We start from the raw sequence: 19,905 nt of genomic DNA on the forward strand, positions 1-19,905 counted from the left end.
CGGGAGGTGCACTGGGACAGAGAAGCCTGGAGGGGATGTCCTGGCCCCAAAGGGGCAACCTGGCTACCTTCCCAAAACTCCTCTCCCGCCTGCTGGGAACCAAGGGCAAGTACTGCCTGCCCGAGTCGGGGGAGAGGAGAGGGTGCCCTGGTGGGACAGCCAGGGGACTGGGACCCAGAGCGAGCAGCCAGAGCCATCCTGGGTGTGAGCGGGCCCACGAGCAGCCCACAGCCGCTAAGCACTGAGGGTGCAGTGGGATGGGACCCCCCCGATCTCAGACACACCTGTCTCCATGTTACAGAGCCAGGGCGAGAGTGGCCATCCTCATGTCACACGGACACGACCAAGTGAAGCAAGACCAGGGCCACGAGATAACACACCCTGGACCGCTGCAGCGTCGCCGGACAGGGCCCACCCCGGGAAAGCCCCGGGCACGACACCGCAACTGTCCGCTCAGAACTGTCCATTACCTTCTCGGGCAACTGGGCTTCGACTTCCTTCTTCAGCCGCCGGAGCAGGAAGGGCCGCAGCACTTTGTGGAGACGACGGATGATGAGAATCGTCTCCTCCTCGTTCAGGTCCACCTGGCACCCCCACGAGACAAGCAAACCAAGGTTACCTCCAAAGGAAGGAGCCGGGGACGCGAAGGAGGGTCATCTGGAGTCGTCCTGCTCTCAGCGCCTCCGTTTCAGACTGCCTTACGCTTTACGGGCCTTGGTGGGGCGCCCTCTTCCTGTGGACAACTGCAGGGACCTGGGACCTTCCACAGAATTTTTAGGAGATAGAAACCAAGGCTCCAGGGAACCAGGTCCCACAGGCCTCATGAAAAGAAACACACAGGATACTTGGCCGTTTCCCCAAGAGTGATATAATCTCATGTGTCTGGAAACCTGCCAACATATCCAATCGGAAGGTGGAGAACTCCACGTTCACAGAACCACTGGATTGGGGCGCTTGGGGGGCTCAGTGGGTTAAGCCTCTGCCTTCGGCTCAGGTCATCATCCCAGGGTCCTGGGATCAAGCCCCGCATCAGGCTCCCTGCTTCCCCCTCTCCCTCTGCCTACCGCTCTGCCTATTTGTGCTATCTCTGTCAAATGAATAAATAAAATCTTAAAAAAAGAACCACCGTGTGAAACGGGTGGTTGTCGTGGAGGTGGTCGCTGGAGCCCCAAATCCTCTCCTTTCAGCCTGGCAGGACAGAGCGCAAGAAATGCTGCTCTCCCAAGGCATCGAATACTCTGCCACGAAGTTCAACTTTTAAAAGTTAAAGAAAAGTCAAACAGGGACGCCTGGGTGGCTCAGTTGGTTGGACGACTGCCTTCGGCTCAGGTCATGGTCCCGGAGTCCCGGGATCGAGTCCCGCATCGGGCTCCCAGCTCCACGGGGAGTCTGCTTCTCTCTCTGACCTTCTCCTCGCTCATGTTCTCTCCCACTGTCTCTTTCTCAAATAAATAAATAAAAATCTTTAAAGAAAAGTCAAACAGACCACACTTAAACTTATCTTCCCTGGGTCCCCTGATCATCTCTCAGTAGAACTTTTGAACATTTCCTAAACTTCAAAGTAAACAAAATAAGAACATTTGCTCCGTCGAGGCTCCTTGAAGTCGGAACACTGGGAGCGCCTCTTTGGAGACTCTTGGAAAAGCCAAGCTTTCTCCTTAGGGAGGGCTCCTGTCTCCACAGGGGCCAAGGACTGGGTACCTCTTGGATGACGGTAAGGTGGCCCCAGCTGGCCTGGACCTGCCTGCAGGGGACCTGACAGTCAGGAACCAGCTGCCTGGGCCAGGGAGCGGCAGCCCCGGGGAGCCCAGCCACCGTGGGCAGTGGCGCTCCTCGGCTACCCTCAACCTCGGCAAGTGCGCCCAGTTCCTCAGCCACAGGCTCCAGCCCCTCAGCCTCCTTCCACAGAAAACACGAGCTGCCCACAAATCCCCCTCAAGCCCCAGCAGCACAGGAGGCTCACAACGGGAGCCGGCTTGGGGCCGTCCTCAAGCGGACAAAGACCAGGCCCCCGACGGCACATGCACCGTAGTCCAGCTTTCAGGCTGACGATGCCACCCACGGCCAGACAGACATCGAGAGACACTGGTCACAGGGCTTTTTAAAAACAAAATCTACGAAAGCTGACCATGTTGCTCCCCTGATGGAAACTTTCTGAGCTTCCTGCCGTTAGTGTGAAATGTGAACTCTCTAGAGGGACCCACAGGACCCTAGGGGCTCCCAGCTGTGCCTTCCCAGCCCCACAGCTACCTCAGAGCCAGATTCCCGGCTGTGCCCTCCCTGGGCCTGAGGCACCGGGTCAGGGAAGCCCCAAAAGACTCCCCAGAGTCCACTCTCTTGATCTGTGCCCATCAGTCTCAGGGCAAAGGCGGCCTTGCTCCATGAACACATGGCCTTCGGCCCCAGGCCCTCAGCGGACACCTGTGAGCAGCTGCTGAGCCTAGCCCCGTGCCCGTGGGAAGTTCCTCTCCGCACGGCCCCAGCCACGGCGCCCCGTCCCCGCACGACTGCCCGCATGCAGCCTGCCACACACGCACCTTTTCTCCAGTCATGGCGAAGGGCGCGTTGAACCACTGCTCGAAGGTGCTGCAGCTCTTGAAGATGGTGGGCAGCAGGAAGTTGAGGAGCGCCCAGAGTTCGGGGAGCTTGTTCTGCAGCGGTGTGCCCGTCAGCAGCAGGCGGCGAGGGGCCACGTAGTGCGTGTTGAGGACCTGCGTCAGCTTGCAGTGATGATTTTTCATTCGGTGGCCTTCATCAACGATCATGTACTTCCAACGGATCTGCGGGGCCAAGAGCAAGTGGTCAGAGGGGCAGGGCGGCCTCCACCGTGGCTGGAACTTCCCCCCGCACCAGGCAAGTCTCCAGATAGAATCGCATATTCAGGTGAAGAACCAGAGCCTGACAAGGTCCCCTGACAAAAGGGACTGGCTCACCAGTTGACAGCTATATGACACTGCCTCTATGAAGCGTGGGGTGCAGACAGACACACGGGAGACAGGCCCTTGACCTGCTATCAGGTGAACACTGCAAGCTGCAGAACCGCACTCTGCTTTCCCCCCAAATTCCTTGTGTTTGTACGTAGCACAGAAAAATCCTCCAAGTAACCCCCCGCCCCACTGATTAGACAGGGCCCTGGGTGTTTGGGGGGGGGGGGATCTACAGGGAATATGGCTCAGAGCGGGTACATTTTCCAAGCATCAGGCTGTGCCTCCAAAGAGGAGCGGCACAGGTAAATTCGGGCTGTGAGCCCCAAGGGCGGGGGCCGTGCCCAGAGCCTGCTGGTGGCTATAGGACCAACAGACACGGGGCTCAAGGTCGAGCCTCAGAGGGAGGGTGAGTATGCAGGTGGGAACCCCAGGCCTGAAGCATAGTTTAGGTCTGTAGAACCCCACGATGAGCCTCCGAACTGCTCTGGGCCTCAGTTTCCACCATCTGTGGGCATAGTGAGGCCTGAGTGAGGCAGTGCGTGTGTCAGACGCCCAGGGTGAAAAGGGCTGAGCTGACCAAGGCAAGAACAAGACAACCATCTCCCACAAGGAATCGCCGTCTCTTGGCCTTGACATTCACTAATGACGTTGTCAGATAAGGATTTTCAGAGCCTCGTTCTTGGGCTCGGGATGGGCCAGGCCTTGCCCCAAGTCAGAGGGGTGTACCCACACCACAAGCCCAAGGGGAAGGGCCTGCTCAGTAGACCCCAGCAACCTGGGCCTCTGTTTCTATCTTTAAGCTTAGAGATCGAGATGAAGCACCCCAAATCATCACAGTGACCAAGCCCCAGAGATGACTTGTGAACACTTCCAGCCCTGGGTCAAAAAACGATCCCTTGACCTGCTCTCTACCCGATGGTTAGCGGTCACACAGACGCGTCATCTTCAGCCTTTCTGCAGGCCAGGAAGCTTGCCTGTCTTACATCTGGGTCAAGGCATGGTCTCAGTGATTCACTGATCATCTGACTCCACACCTATGCCCATTAGCAGGTTCCTAGGCCTGCATAAGCCCCACCAAATGCGTGCCAGCCCAGGAGCTCAAGGCAGACAGAACACAAAGGGCCTCAGAGTCTCGGCTCTGAATGCGAAATCACACCTGCTCGGCGAGCTGGTGTCCTGAGGGCTGTGGTGAGGGTGGCAGGGCTAGCAGGGATGAAGGGCCGTCCCTGACTAGGGTCAGGCAGAGACCACGTTGGCCTCACTGTAACCCTGCCAGGAACAACAACGGTAGGGCTGACGGGTCGGGAGACACTGAATGTGACGAAGCAATTGGGCAGAAGCTCTGAGGAGCTGGTCCGTGTGACATACGCAGGCTAACTCTGGCTCACGTGTTCACTGACAGCATGTGAGCACGGGGGGCCTTCTGTGTTTTACACAGGGACACACTACCTTCGCAAGGATGTGCTTATCCTTAATGATGTACTCGTAAGTCGTCAGCAAGACATTGAACTTGCCACTTCGGAGCTGGGGGACGAAAGCACGTCTGGCTGCTGGAGAACCCTGTGAGGGAGAGAATGCAGGATGTCTTAGCCTCCCGGGGCCACGGTGGCTGCCGTGGCAAGGTGCTAGGCAAGGCTGCAGGGCCTGTCCTCCAAGCCCGCCATGCAGAGTGGCAACTGCAGGGAGAGGAGAAAGGCATGTGGGCCACGGGCAGCCCAGAGCCTTGGGGAAGCTTGCTGTCTGCTCCACACCCGCCCTGGTCTCTGTGCTTCGTCCTCTTCCCAGGCCTCCTAGCTGGACACCAGCGTGCTGCCTCCTGGCTTCCCATGCGAGCGCAGCCCGGCAGACCCGTCCCTGATGTGGCTCTAGCTTCTCCCCAGTTAGCAAACCTGCCCGACCCTCCCCAGCTCCAAACTCCTGACCCACGTGACCAGGGCCCCAGGCTCTATAAACCCAGTGCTTTCTCCAGGCTCACATTCCAGACTGACTGAATTTCAGTGCGTCCCATAAAGCTCTTGCCGGCAGAACTCTCCTTGGCTCCTTGAATGCACTGAGTTCTCCCTGCATACACCGTTCCCGGTGTCAGGACCCCTCCTCCCCATCATGTGGCGGACAGCCTCACAGCACAGGGTGAAAGCCTGCACCCAGGAGCCTGGAAGGCAGGGACACAACCTGACTGCATGAGGGCTGCCCCTTCTGCCTCTGTTTCCCTAAGGTAAGAGGCACAATCAGTCTCTACCTCATGGAGTGAATCGATCTAGGTATGGCCCACAAGTCCCCTGTCCTACAGAATACAGGCAGGCATCCTACAGGAATGAGTTTTAACGAAGCTCCGGGCACAATAATGAAATCTTCCAGTGAAAGCGCTGATGTCACCAGATTCCACTAATTGACTGCGTGGCCCCATTTACAAACGCATTACTCGGAAATAAATGAATGATCCACACCCCGCACGGAGAGCACGACCCCATGAATACAACACAGGAAAACGTGTGCATGTGCGCCCAGCACTCCCGGAAGTGGACTCCCTCCTGGCTCATCGGTACCTCCCACTCCCACCCCGCCCTCACGCACGTCCATCCCTTTAGGCTGTGACCTACCTTGTAGGACACTTTCACCACAGAGGGGGCCCACTTGTCAAATTCGTATGCCCAGTTTGACAGCGTGCTGACGGAAACAAGGAAGGGACAGTCAGGTTCTAACTCCTTCATCAATAGCTCCTGTCTACGCCAACGTCCACTGGGGCACGAGGCCGATGTGGCCGTGACGCTCAGAGCCGGCCGAGTAACTGACCATCTGGGGGAAGGGGGGTGTCACACCCTGGGTGAGAGGACCAGGGACACAGAGATGCGGCAGCAGGTACAGGGGCAGCTGCCGCTAGGGTGGCAGGAGCCAGGTGGCTGCAGAAGGCCAGACCCAGGGGCTGAACCCAGACGACCAGCCCTGTCACTGCTGTAGGGTCCCAGGCCCCTCTGAGAACACGCCGTGCGCTGTGGACCTGCTGCTGGGAAATCTGCGGACTCACAGTGCCTCATTTTAGGCTCGAGCCGTGCTAGAGGGTCTGCTGGGGATATCGGGGAGCACGAGAGACACCGCAGGTTCTCTGTGCCACCTGGCAATGAAAATGGCCAGCCACTGCAGGCTCTTGCCTGGTGAGAGCCAGTGGGGACGGTGAGAGCACGCTGGGCTCAGGTGGAGGGCCAGAGGACTGCGTGCAGGGTGGGAGCACGGACTTTCATCCGCTTCCATGGGACAAGCAAGGCTAGGAGGAGAAGGACAGAGAGAAACGGGCAGGCATGCGGAAGGTAGAAGGCAGATGGGAAACAATTCACCTGGACAAAAGAGAGAGCCTTGGGTGAGGGTGACAACAACAAAGCCAACTTCCCAGAGAGTGAGTTCCCTGAGAAAAACTGGGATATTCAGTTTTCGGTAAGAAAGGGAACTTACTCAAAAAGTCTAGTCTGGGTAGTTTGTAAAGACAGGACTCAAAGGCCTAGCGGCAGAGACTGCTCGTGGCTCACCCAGCTCCCTGCAGCAAGAAGTTCCACTGAGGGTGGTGCTGTCTTCACCTTAAGCCCCTAGCTCTCAGGCTCTTCAGAAGCTGGGGCAACCAGCTGGAACGTCACTGGAGCCAGTGAGATAAAGCTCAAGTTGCTGGGGTGAAAGTGGGGGTGGGGGGAACTCTCAAAGGAGGGTGGAGAGAAGGGAGAACCAGCTGCTCTTTGCCTTGTCTACCAACCTGGGAACGTAGATGAAATGATGGAGGCAGTGCAGCCATATTGCAACCATGAGGTAAGAAGGTGAAAGGCAAAAGTCATAATTAAGGGTGACTGAGCAGAAATCTCTAGAAGCCTGGGTCCTGGCATCTTGGAGCCCCTGGGCCTGCCTCAGATGAGGTATTACCAATGGTCAGAAAGATTGCCCTGGATTCTATTGTACAGAGCAAGGGCAGACAGGGCACCAAGAAAGAAGCTGAGGGCCAAAATGTGAAGAATGAGGAACATCTGTAGTAGGAGGGGAGAAGAGAAGAGAGTCAGGGGCGGGGGAGACTGAGGAGCTAGGCTGGGAGTCAGAGTCTAGCGGGAGGCAGGACAAGTGAACTCATGGTGGACGGGTGATCGTCTGAACAGATGGATGGGAAGCTGAATCCTCGCCGTCTTAAATGCTCCCTCGGGCCAAAGGAGCTCTTCTGGCCTGGAAGGGGTGTCATTCGATGGCCCAGACCCTTGTCCGGGTGGAACATGGGTGTAAAAAGGCCTGAAAATCACTACATTGAAGCCAATTTAAATAATCTTGGGAAAAGGTATTTTGACTGGAAACTGTGCCCAAAGACAAAGCAAACTGGATCCAAACACTGTACTCTAATTGGTAAATATGTTTTGCACAGATTAACTGTTTGGAAAGTGCTGCATATGCACACGCAGCCGAACATAAACACTGTGCATGAACAAAGAAAAAGAGAAGCTAGAAGGAGCTCTCCAGTTCTAGCTGAGTCAGAGACAGCTGTTGGCACCACTAGACACAAATCCCGTTAGGTAAACATATCCGTCTATTTCCTAGTGCCATCCACTGACAGGGCCTGCCAGTAAGATCAGAAGCAAGGGGCACCCCCAGCGCCCAGCTCTTGGTTTCTAATACTGTTCTCTAAGAACAGAGACCACAGCTTCTCAGAGAAATGCCTGATTCTGGGCCTCAGACAGGTGTACAAGTCGAGCTGGGAGCATCTTTGGGTGCCAAAATACAAAGGCGTGTCTCAAAACCCCACAACAATGGGGCCATGTCAAAGGGACAGAGTAGCCACCTAAAAGCTCTCCATGGCAAACGCTGGAATGATTCGAGAACAGGATGAACTAATAGTGGTATGCAGACCCATGAGTCACCCCGGACATAAATGACTAAATTAACATATGGGTAAAAGAAATCTATCTTCTGTACAGAAGAATCCTGAAGGATTTACACAGCTATTTGCCCCTCAAGGAGGTAGAGCTCAACTGCCCGCTCACGTGGGGGCTGAGCTTGGGGACTGCTCCTCAACAGTGTATGGAAGGAGGAGAAAAAGTAACCGCACAGGGCAAACCTCAACCACGTGCTCAAGGTCAACATCACCAGGAATAAGGCACATGGACAGCACTGGCCCTGGAAATGACGACACGGGCCCTTCACCCCCGTGTTCTTTGGCCCTTACGCCCACCATCCTATCCAAGCAGGAGAAAATCACCGGATGAACCCAGACTGAGGGACATCTGACTCATCCTCCTCAAAGCCACCAAGGTTAACAAAAACATGGAAAGCAAGGAGCACTTGCAGACCACAGAAGGCAACAGCTACGAGAAGACTGAAGGCCGTACGGGATCCTGGCATGGCAAGGGGATGTTGGGAGAAAAGTAGTGAACACTGATTCAAGTCTGGAGCTTAGTTAACAGTAATGTGCCCGCTGGTTCCTGAGTTGTGACAAATGTCCCACAGTCATGTGAGATGTTATCAATAGGGGACCTGGCGGAGGGCGCAAGGAGCCCTCGGGAGTACCTCTGCAGCTTTCCGGTAAAGCTCAAACTATTCTTTTTTTTTTTTTTTTTTTAATTTAAAAAAAAAATTTTTTTTAAGATTTTATTTATTTATTTGACAGACAGAGATCACAAGTAGGCAGAGAGGCAGGCAGAGAGAGAGGAGGAAAGCAGGCTCCCTGCTGAGCAGAGAGCCCGATGTGAGGCTCGATCCCAGGACCCTGAGATCATGACCTGAGCCGAAGGCAGAGGCTTAACCCACTGAGCCACCCAGGTGCCCCATAGCTCAAACTATTCTAAAGCAAACCACCATGATACAATGACTGGGATGTGGAACCAGGAAACCAACCTGAAGAGTGTCCCCGGGCCAGATCTGGGATAAGCAACAAAATTATGAATGTGTCCATTCTGCCACTTCAAAGAGAGTTACATAAATTAAATTAATACCCGGAGAAGGCACAGTTCTTCCTGAGAGTGGTTCTCCCACACATGTGGGAGGAACAATAGAAAGAAAGCCACGACTGGCCCTTCCCCATAGGGGAAGAGCGTCTCAAGCCAGACTCATCTGACAGATGTGAAAATCTCTGGGGAAAGTATGATGAGAAACGGGACCTTTCCGTGGTCTCTAAGTGCCTTGCCAGCCGGAACGTACAAATTACAAAGGAAAACTCCTAAGATTACATGTGGAAACTGACAGGCATACCATTAATGGAGACCAGTTGTTTTTTTTTTTTTTTTTTAAGATTTTTTTTATTTATTTGTCAGAGAGGGAGGGAGAGAGAGTGAACACAGGCAGACAGAATGGCAGGCAGAGGCAGAGGGAGAAGCAGACTCCCTGCCGAGCAAGGAGCCCGATGTGGGACTCGATCCCAGGACGCTGGGATCATGACCTGAGCCAAAGGCAGCTGCTTAATCAACTGAGCCACCCAGGCGTCCGGAGACCAGTTGTCTTTATAATGGTCCTGGAATTAGGAATGACAGGGGAAGCTGATAAAAAGGAATGCAGGAAATAATGATTCTATTTTTATATAATTGTTTATGAGCGAAATAATTTCAAAACAAGAAGTCATAAACAAAACACCCACACTGTAGGATAGCATGGAGTGAACTGTTCTGGTGGAAATCATGTCAGACTTCACGCTTCAGGAGGGGGCGCCGGAGCTAAGGGGGGACATTAGTCACTGGTGGGCTGGCGGACAGTGCACGGGGAAGCACAGCAGAAAGCTGGGAAGCTGGGTCTGAGTATGAGGGAGAAGGCGGCAAGGCCATCTGTCCTCAGGCTGGGACCTTCTGTCACACTGTGCAAACAGATCTCTTCATGTGGATCTGTTCCTAGCAGGGCAGCCAAATTTACAGGACCACGAGGAGGAGAAGGCAGAAGGAAGAAATAAACTTCTCCAAGTAAATTCTAGGAGAGATCTGGGACCCCCCAGCATGGCTGTATGGGCTCTGGGGTCCTGGCCATCTTATTTCCTGTGGGATCAGGGTATAAGCACTCAGCTCCCTGTTCCTCCCCTGGACAGCTGATTCGAGGATAAAGTAGTCACTGATGAGTGCTGGCCAAAGGTGGGGGTTGGAAGTCCCTCCAGGGCCAGGCCAAGTGCAGACTACAGAGGCCTGGCCCCCATCAGGGTAGAACGTACCCCAGGCCTGTGACTGGTTTCATGCATGATGTGAAACCTGAGGTGGGCCCATGAGCCAGCCCCAGGACTTCTAGAAAAACTCTGAGGCAGGTGAACCATGTTGTGGCAGTGCTGAGCTAAGAAGAGGGATGCCCGGCTTGGCTGGTCTATCCTGGCCCCCTGGGAGCTGCCTACCCAGAGGAGGGAGCCAGTAGCTACCATTTCCCCTCACAGAGGCCCCATTTCCCATCTCACTAAGCGTCAGGATTGCGGGGCCAGGGTGGGATGGGGACCACACAGCTCAGTGCCCCAGAGAGTAAGAGTTCTGGGTATTTCTTCAAATGGCTAGGGCTCCACTCTGCTCGTGGGAGCTTGTCTGGCTCCCGAGACACCTTGTATGGAATGTGCTGGTCGGGGGGGGGGGGGTCCCCTTGAGGGGAACCTCAAGGTCACGTTGCAAGAGCTGTCCCAACAGGGATGATGGGGGGGCACTCCCTCACCCGCCCTTCTCCTGTCCCGCCGCCTGAGACCTCTAGAGGCAGGATGCCAGGGGTTGAGTCATGTAACCGCAAGCCCCCACAGAATAGGGCTATATTTGGAGATGGGGGTCTTTAAAGAGCTAATGAGATGAACCCGAGCAACAGGGAGGGCCTCCCCACTGGACACTCCTGGACCCCGCCCCCCGCCGGGCGAGAGCACTTACGAGAGAGGTACTATGATGAGAAAGGGTCCGTTGATCCGCTTGTGCTCCATGAGGTACGTGATGAGAGCGATGGTCTGGATGGTCTTGCCCAGGCCCATCTCGTCGGCCAGGATGCCGTTCAGGTTGTTGTTGTACAGGGACACCAGCCACTCCAAGCCCTTGATCTACAAGGAGAGGCGAGCGGCCAGGACTGAAGCCCTCGCTGGGCTTGAGAGCACGGTCCACACTGCAGAGACCAGCGCGGCCAGGCGCGTGGTCGGCCCAGCCGCGAACCACCTGCGGCCGTCAGCAGTGCTGGCATCTTGCTCTCCAGCAGCCCACTCCTTGGCTTCTTGGCCTCACCCTACGGAATCACTCCACGGAACCACCGGGCTGCTGCGCTGGTGACAGAGGGTCCAATCTCTTTTTCTGGGACACATCCGAACAGCTAAGTTTCTACCTAGAAGGGCCACCTGGAAGCAGGCTCTGGACATCTCACTCCCCAGTCTCAGTGCCACACACGGCAGGGCTCCGGGGACCATGCACCGTGCACCTGTGCGCCCAGGCTAGGCCCCACCCCGGCTTGGCCACTCCTGAGCGGTTATTTTGGGGAATCGCTGCACCTCCCCGTTCCTCATCGTCCTCTGCCCCAACCAAACTCAGAGATGGGAGCACCTGCTGACTAGGGTCACTGAGGGATGAGAAGCCAACGGGCAGCAGCCTCCTGTTCGGCCTGCATACATTAAGCGCCCAGCAGATGCTGATCGACCGCACAATTTCATCTCCTGGAGGTGAAGCTAACCGATCAGGGCCCTGCGTCCCCGATGGGGAACTGGAGGTTCAGAGGGGAAGAGCGAGTGTCCAGACAGAGAGACTGGAATGTGGCTTCAGCAGCCACCGCAGCGGGGAACCTCCACACCGCCTGCGGCCGCGTCCCCACTGGCCTTACCTGGTACTGCTTGAGGACGCCATTGACCATAAGCGCCGACTGCTTATCCACTCGCTCAGTGACCGCGTGCGCCACTGCGTAGTAAGACTGCAGGCCCCGAGCGAGGGCCTGGGACACACCGTACTCGTCATCCACATCTTGCTTGGCATTCCTGGGAGTGAGAGGGAAGCACCGTGTGAGGACACCCACTCCGATCTGTGACCACATGCTTCTGACACAAGCCTCTGCGAGTAGCCCTTCTGCCCGGGGACCCACGGCCTGAGCCATATAAGCCCGTGCGCAGCCGGAGAGTCCGAGGGTGGGCCAGGCCGCAACTACTAATCTGAAACAGGGTGCGTGGGTCCCGACCCCGCCGGCCCAGAACAGGAGTCAGGTCGCTGCTACATTGTAAGAAAACTGTTTCTTTCCACCAGAGGCTGGTCCTATAGCCCACACTTTCTACCACGCAATCCTGGACATAAAGGGAAAAGGCACATGGCACAGCTCCACACAAAACCAGAATCCTATATGTTGTGGCTATTCCATGATCCTACCTGGAATTATTTTATCACAATTTTTTTTTTTTTACAAGATTTTATCTATTTATCTGACAAGAGAGAGGGAGACAGCAAGAGAGGGAACACAAGCAGGGGGAGTGGGAGAGGGGGAAGCAGACTCCCTGCTGAGCAAGGAGTTCAACATGGGGCTTGATCCCGGGATCCTGAACTCACGACCTGAGCCGAAGGCAGACGCTTAATGACTGAGCCACCCAGGCGCCCATGTAATTATTTTAAAAAGTGACTTTAACTACATTTTGGGGGCACCTGGGTGGCTCAGCCCATCGGGTGTCCGCTTATGGCTTGGGTCTTGATTCCAGGGTCCTGGGATCGAGCCACGCTTTGGGCTTCCTGCTCAGCAGGGACTCTGCTTCTCCCTCTCCCCACTCACGCTTTCACTCTCATTATCTCCTTCTCTCAAATAAATAAAATTTTAAAAATTAAGAAAAAACCCCCTATGTTTGTTTTATTAACGTGACATACAGGTGATCCTATATGTCATACTGTTTCATACTGTGCTGTGATTTTGGTGGATTTATGTCTTAAGAATCTTCCAGTGAGTTTGGGGGGTTTGCCCTATTTCTCGGAAACTTGCTCTAGGGCTGCTTTCCTACCCGTAGCGTACACAACTCTCAGCCCTCTACTTCTTTTAAAGAGTATCCATTAACTTCATACCATAAGCAACGATGACGTCACTACGTTAGCTGTACTTGTGCTTCCAAGAGCAAAAGTCAGAAGCTAACGGGAATGTCCGCCACTAGGGACAGGCTCATACGTGACGGCGGAACCCACGATGCCACGTGGTTGACGCCCCGCGTGGAGACAGCATCACCTCTGAGAGAACTTGCAGGGAAAAAAAGCCAGGGGGAAGGAAGGTGTGCCTGGATACACGTGTACAAGTAGAAAGAAAAACATATACACGTTTTGCTTGTATCTCTGGACATGGGCCATCTCTGAAGACACGCGGTGCTCCAGGGAGGGGCTGGGGTCAGGGCACCCAGGGAGCAGGAGTGAGGCGGCTGTCCTTGCACACCCAACTCTCTCAAGCACAAGATGAACCATGTGGATGAATGGAATATTCGACACCTATGAAAATCAGTGAAATCTGAAGTAAATCGATTCGTTCTGTCTGCAGCCCCACAATGTCTGCTGACTGGACAGGGGTGTGCACCGTCCAGAGAGAGGCCTAGAGCTCAACAGGCCCGCTGGTTCGGCCCCAAAGGAAGCCGACAGAGCAAGAGGCTGTGGAGGGATGCCTTACTCGATGATGTGCCGGGCGTCCACCTCCGAGACGTCGTCGCTGTCTGGGTCTGGAATCTTCTTCTTCTCCTCAACAGGCAGGTTGGGAGGCTGTGTTGGCTGCGGCTGCTCCTCCTCCTCCTCCTACCGAGACACAAGCCCACGTCACCTCAGGCCACCTCAGGTCACCCCCGCCTCAGGGACAGGCACAGGGCCCTCAGGGTCGGAACACACTTTTGGAATCCAGTGCTGTTTTCAGGCCCTCCCACTGTCCCGGAATGTGTCATGCCTCTTCTTGCTCTCTTCTCGTTATAGCTCAGTTTACGATTTTTAGCTTTCCTAGCACGGAACGCAGAGACTTCTTTTTAAAGCTGCCTCAGGGGATTGTCTTCCTTTTACTGACAGTACGAGCCTCGCGCACCGTGCCTCCCTCCATCACAAAATGCATACAGCCATGCTTATTCCTGGCCCGACCAACTCAAAGCAATTTTTCATTTGATTCTCGGAGATCTTCTAAGTATTAAACATTTTAGAGCCAATTTTCGGTACTTGCTGCTCTCGACGGACTTCTAGCATATCAACAAGGTTAAAACATTTACACTATGTCAAGTAACATTGGTGAGAACAGCCATCTCAGTTTACTGAGAGGTTTTCTATCAACCTGCAAATTAGATTTAAGTGTTGTTCTTCATTAAAGGGAATTTTCAGCCTTGACTGAGCGAATGATAAAGGGATTCTGTGTGGCAAACTGCTGAAAGGCACACAAATACATTTCTCAATGTTAAACCATTCTTGTATTCCTGGATAAATCATACAAGGTAGCAACAGGTTATCTTTATGTATGACGGGATTTCTATAAAACTAAAACGTATCTGTAATTAATCTACTAAATGATTCCAATCAAAATCCTGTGTGATGTCCCTTGGAGCATGCAAAATTATTTTACAAATCATCTGGAATAATGAACAGCATATAATGAAAGCGCAAACATTTTGGGGGAAAAAAATCGTAATTGGTACAAACTTATCCTAGCTGGTATCACCATATCTGAAATTAAAATAAGGGTAGGACTTCTGGCTAAGTCTGAGTGAGGAAGTCCACAAATACTCTCTCTCTCTTTCTCTCTCTCTCTCTCTCTCACACACACACACACACACACACACACACGTCTTTTTGAAGCTGGACAAAAACTAGCAAAAGCACAACCTTTTGACAGCTCCCGGAGCCTGAGAAGCACTGATGCTTGAAAATCTGCTAAACCTTGGGTGAGAAGAGTGGGAGCTGGTAGCGTTCTGGGGACCGCTTCCAACCCTCTTAGCCCCGGCTCCATCCCGAAGGTTCTCCCAGGACGGCCAGGCCGGGAGCACTGGCAGCCGAGGCTGATGGGGACCCAGTCACTGCAGAGCAGGGGGCAAGGCCCATACCAGCCAGCAGCCCTGCTGTTGTGTAAGTGAGGTTCTCCCAGTTTTGCTCTGGTTGAGAAAGCAAATGACCGGCTAAGCCTGTGACCATGTGCAGAGAAAAATGAGACGGGGCCTCACAGAAAGTGAAAGCCAGGGCGGACCTGGAAATGGCCTGAACTTGGAATGCGCAACTTCACACGCACTGACCCACCAGAGGCAACAGCTTTACTCGCTCAAGAAATCTGAGCACAATCACTGGCCAGTCACTGGACGGCTACTAAGTTACAAGGAAACATGGCCTCTTCCTAGAAAGCCAGGATTAAAAATAAAAATGAGAATAAAACCGAACAATAAACTGAGCAGAGACACCACTGGGGAAAGATTTCCACAGATTCAGCCCAAGTATGCTACCGAACAGATACACCACCGAAACAACCAGCCGCGAGTGGGAGTCAGAATCCAGCATGGTTAGAAACGGGTTTCCACTAAATGTTGCATGATGGGCAAAAAGGGTAAGTGTGATGTGTGTTCAGGGAAAAAGCAAACGACTCTGTCTCTGCTCCCAGATGACGAACTCAGCATATAATCTTCGAAGCAACTCTTATTATAAATATGTTCAAACAACCAAGGAAAACTCTCTTTAAGCACAGTAAATCAACAAATACAGAATCTCAATGTTAGACACCAACTTCCCCAGTTTGATGAAAAGCAAGAAACTACCCAGCCAAGAAGCAGAACAAAAACTTAGGGGAATAAATACAGAGAGGGTTCACAATCCGCCAAAAAAGGCCAAAGACAACAAAATCCTGAAAGCAAGAAAGAGAACAACGAGTTATCAAGTACAGAGGAGCATCAATACGATTAGCAGCTAAATTCTCGTTTGAGACAGAGACCATGAAGCAGTAGAACAACACATTCACAAGGAAAAAGGCTGTCACCAAAGACATCTGTGTCAACTAAACCACCCTTGCAAAGGCAAAGCTACAGAAATACAGTTGTGGGTTTACCAACCCTGAGAGAATCTGTCGCTAACAGACAGGAACCCAAACACCAATAGCATTAGGAATGGCAACTGTACGGATCAACACAGAAGACCAACAACACAGAAGACTGGATAAATCCATCTTCCCTTACTTGAATAAGCCACTGACTTATTCAGACCAAATCGAGAGATGGCAGGAGGTTGAATCAGAAGACAGCTCTGCAGGGTTTACAGCGTATACAGGTTCGATATACAGGTGTATATAGGTGTGTGATGTGTAAGTAACACATGGCTACGTAATAGACAACACAAAGGAAAGGCAGCAAACAGACCTAGAATAAAGCACAATTTCTGTATTTTCCCAGAATGGAGTTAGTATTAACCTAAAGTATACTGTGATCAATTAAAATGCATATCGTAATCCTCAGAGCAACTACAAGGCACGTAACTAAAAAGGTACCATAACAATGAAAATATACAGAATACAATGGTACAGTAAGAAGTAGTTAACAAAGAAGCAGTAAAGGAACAGAGGAACAAAAAACGACATGAGACAAAATAGCCAAATGGCAAATGTAAACAAAGTCGTATCAATAATTATATTAAACGTAAACAGTGTAAAACGCAATCAAAAGGCAGGCACTGTCATACTAGATTTAAAAAGCAACATCTAGCTATCTGCTCTTCCAGACTCAAATGAACAAACAGGTTTCAAGTAAAAGAACGGAAACATACGTACCGCAAAGAAACCGTAACTGGAAGAAAGCTGGAGGGACTATTCGAACACCAGACAAAAGAGACTTTGAAACAAAAATTACCAGGGGTGCCAGGGTAGCTCAGTTGGCTAACCATCTGCCTTTGGCTCAGGTCATGATCCCAAGATCCTGGGTTCAAGTTCCCCATGGGGCTCCCTGCTCCCCACTGAGCTTTTCCCACGCCCTCTTCCTCTCCTCCAGCTTGTTCTCTCTCTTATAAATAAATGAAATCTTTAAAAAAAACATTATTAGAGGGGTGCCTGGGTGGCTCAGTCGTTAAGCGGCTGCCTTCAGCTCAGGTCATGATCCCAGGATTTTGGGATCGTGCCCCGCATCAGGCTCCCCGAGCAGGGAGCCTGCTTTTCCCTCTCCCACTCACGCTGCTTGTGCTTGTGTTCCCTCTCTCACTGTATCTCTCTCTGTCAAATAAATAAATAAAATCTTAAAAAAAAAGAACCGTGGTTCTTTCATATTAAAAAAAAATTACTAGATTACTAGAGACAGGGAGAGATACTTAATAATGATAAAATATCAAATACATCAGGAAAACGAAACAACTAAAAAATACGTATCGACAGAACATGAAAATACATGAAACAAAATCTGACAGAATTTAAAGGAGAAACAGACAATTTAACAACACTAGTCGGAGATTTTACTACTCCTTTCTCAACAACAGAACTACACAAAATCATAAAGGATATACATGACCTGAACAATACTATCCACCAACTCAGTAGAACTACATATACAGAACACTACACCCAAAGAATGCATAAGATGTGAACATGAAACATTCCCCAGGATCCTGAGCCAGTAAATGAGTCTTGATAAATTAAAAAGAATTAAAATCACATAAAGTACTCTTCCCATACCATGAAAAAATTAAATTAGAAATCAAAACCAGAAAAAAACTAGGGAATTTTCAAATGCTTAAAATTTAACCAACTTTAAATGACCTGATGGTCAAAAAAAAAAAAAAAAAAAAAAAACCTAAAAAAACACAAAACACAAAACATAAAAAATATTAGACAATATTTTGAACTGAAAGAACACAGAAACAACAAATCAAAATTTATAGGCACAGGGTGCCGGGTGGCTCAGTCAGGTAGGCATCCGACTCCTGATTTTGGCTCAGCTCATGATCTCGGGGTGATGGGACTGAGCCCCGCATCAGGCTTGTCCCTCTCCTTCTGCTCCCCCCTCCCTCAAAACAAAACAAAACAAAACAAAATTACGGGCTTGAGGTTTAAGCAGTGCTTAGAGGGAAATTTATAGCTCTAAACAAGTATATCAGGAAAAAAAGGTCTTAAATGAATAACCTAAACTTAGACTGCCTTCCAAAAAATGAAAGACAAATTATTGAATTCCCAAAACGAGCAATTAAATAGGTATTACTGCCAGAGCCACAAAAAGAGAAGGAAATACTATCAATAACTTTATGCTAACAAATAGCTAAGATGAAACAAGACAAACTCCTAGGAAGATACAATTACTAAACCTGAGCCAAGAAGAAATGGAAAAACTCGGGGGGGGGGGGGTTAAGTCCATTAGTAAATAAAAGCCTTATTACAATGAAATGGCCAGCCCCAGATGGCTTCAGCAGTGAATTCTACCAAATATATTAAGATTTCTTTTTTAAAAAATTTTATTTATTTACTTGAAAAAAGATCAGAGAGGGAGAGGAAGAAGCAGACCCCCTCTGAGGAGAGAGCACAACACAAGGCTCAATCCCAGGACCCGGAGATCATGACCTGAGTCAAAGTCAGACACTTAACCAACTAAGCCTCAAATACATTAGGATTAATAACAACCCTTCACAAACTCTTCCAGGAAGTACAGGAGAAGGGAATATTTTCCAGTCCATTCTGTGAGGTCAATGTTAACCACATCAAAACCAGACAAGGATGTCTTGTCTAGAGAACTATAGACTAATATCTCATGAATATAGACCTAAAAGTCATCAACAAAATATCAACAACGCCGCAATATACAGAAAAGATTATACAGTAGGACAAAGTAGAACTTATCCCAGGAATGCAAGGTTTGGGGTAATATCCAAAATTAATTTACATAATAAATTGTATTAACAGATAAAAGACAAAACCAGACCACCAGCTTAATAGACCAAAAAAATAGACAAAATAGAAGAGAATTTACTGAACTTGATAAAGAGCCTCTACGAAAAACCTACAGCTGACACCAAACAGCAGTGACAGAATAAACGCAGAACAGTGAGTGGGAACAAGGCAAGGATATCTGCTCTTAATACTTCTACTCAACGCTGTAGTAGAGAATCCAGTCAATGGAATACAGCAAGAAAAAAGAAGTTAAAGGCACACAGACGGGAAAGAAAGAAGTAAACCTGCCATTATTTACTAAACATGACATGATCCTGCACGTGAAAATCCTAAAGAATCTACAAAAATCAAAAATCAAAACCAAACTATCGGAACAAATAGTATGAGTTCAGCAAGTTCATATTTACATACAAGACCAATATTTTTCAAAACTAATATAAGAAGCTGTATTTTCATGTAATAGCAATAAAGTATCCAAAAAATACAATTAAGTAATCAATTCTAGGGGTGCCTGGGCGGCTCAGATGGTTAAGTGTTTGCCTTCAAACCAGGTCATGATCTCCAGGTCCTGGGATTGAGCCCCAAATCGTGCTCCTGGCTCAATGGGGAGCCTGCTTCTCCCTCTCCTTTTGCCTACTTGTACTCTGTCTCTCTCTCAAATGAGTAAAATCTTAAAAAGAAAGAAAGAAATTAATTCTATTCATAATAGCATCAAAAGAAATATTTAAAAATAGATTTAGCAAATAAAGTATACAAGCTGTATACTGAAAACCCTCAAAGCAGTGCTAAGAGAAATCAACAATGATAAAAATAAATGGAGAGACATTCCATGAGCATGAATTATAGGACCAAATATTGTTGAGGTATGATTCTCCCCAAATCAATCCACAGATTAAATGCAATTCCAATATAAATTCCAGCAGAAATGTTTATAGTAACTGATGAGCTGACCCTAAAATTTACAAAGGAACACAGTGAAAGCCGCAAAACTGGAAGAGTAACGCCACCTAACTTTGAAATTTATTATAAAATTACAACAACCAAGATAAAGTGGTTGTGGCACAACCTCAGACATAAAGATTAATAGAACATAAAGGAGACACAGAAACGACCTTACATTTCTGGTCAAACAGTTTCCAACAGAAGTGCCAAGATTATCTGAAGGAGGAAAGAGCGATCTTTCTGTCACATGGTGTGAAGACAGTGGCTATCCATGGGCAAGAAA

At 50.4% G+C, this 19,905-nt stretch overlaps 1 protein-coding gene across 4 annotated transcripts in view; it reads right to left on the reverse strand.

Moving 5' to 3' along the window:
• The window catches only part of SMARCA4 (SWI/SNF related BAF chromatin remodeling complex subunit ATPase 4), a 92,171-nt gene that overhangs the window by 33,809 nt on the left and 38,457 nt on the right, over window positions 1-19,905 (reverse strand). For all 4 annotated transcript variants that reach the window (XM_082731196.1, XM_082731195.1, XM_082731194.1 and 1 more), the window contains exons 14-20: window positions 13,482-13,603; window positions 11,685-11,835; window positions 10,757-10,920; window positions 5,528-5,594; window positions 4,377-4,487; window positions 2,538-2,780; window positions 471-584 (exon numbers count right to left, since the gene is read on the reverse strand). In XM_082731196.1, coding sequence (XP_082587322.1) covers window positions 471-584; window positions 2,538-2,780; window positions 4,377-4,487; window positions 5,528-5,594; window positions 10,757-10,920; window positions 11,685-11,835; window positions 13,482-13,603 — 972 coding nt within the window. The remainder of the gene's footprint in view (window positions 1-470; window positions 585-2,537; window positions 2,781-4,376; window positions 4,488-5,527; window positions 5,595-10,756; window positions 10,921-11,684; window positions 11,836-13,481; window positions 13,604-19,905) is intronic.

Source organism: Mustela nivalis, assembly GCF_964662115.1.
Source record: "Mustela nivalis genome assembly, chromosome: 1".
Lineage (NCBI taxonomy): Eukaryota > Metazoa > Chordata > Mammalia > Carnivora > Mustelidae > Mustela > Mustela nivalis.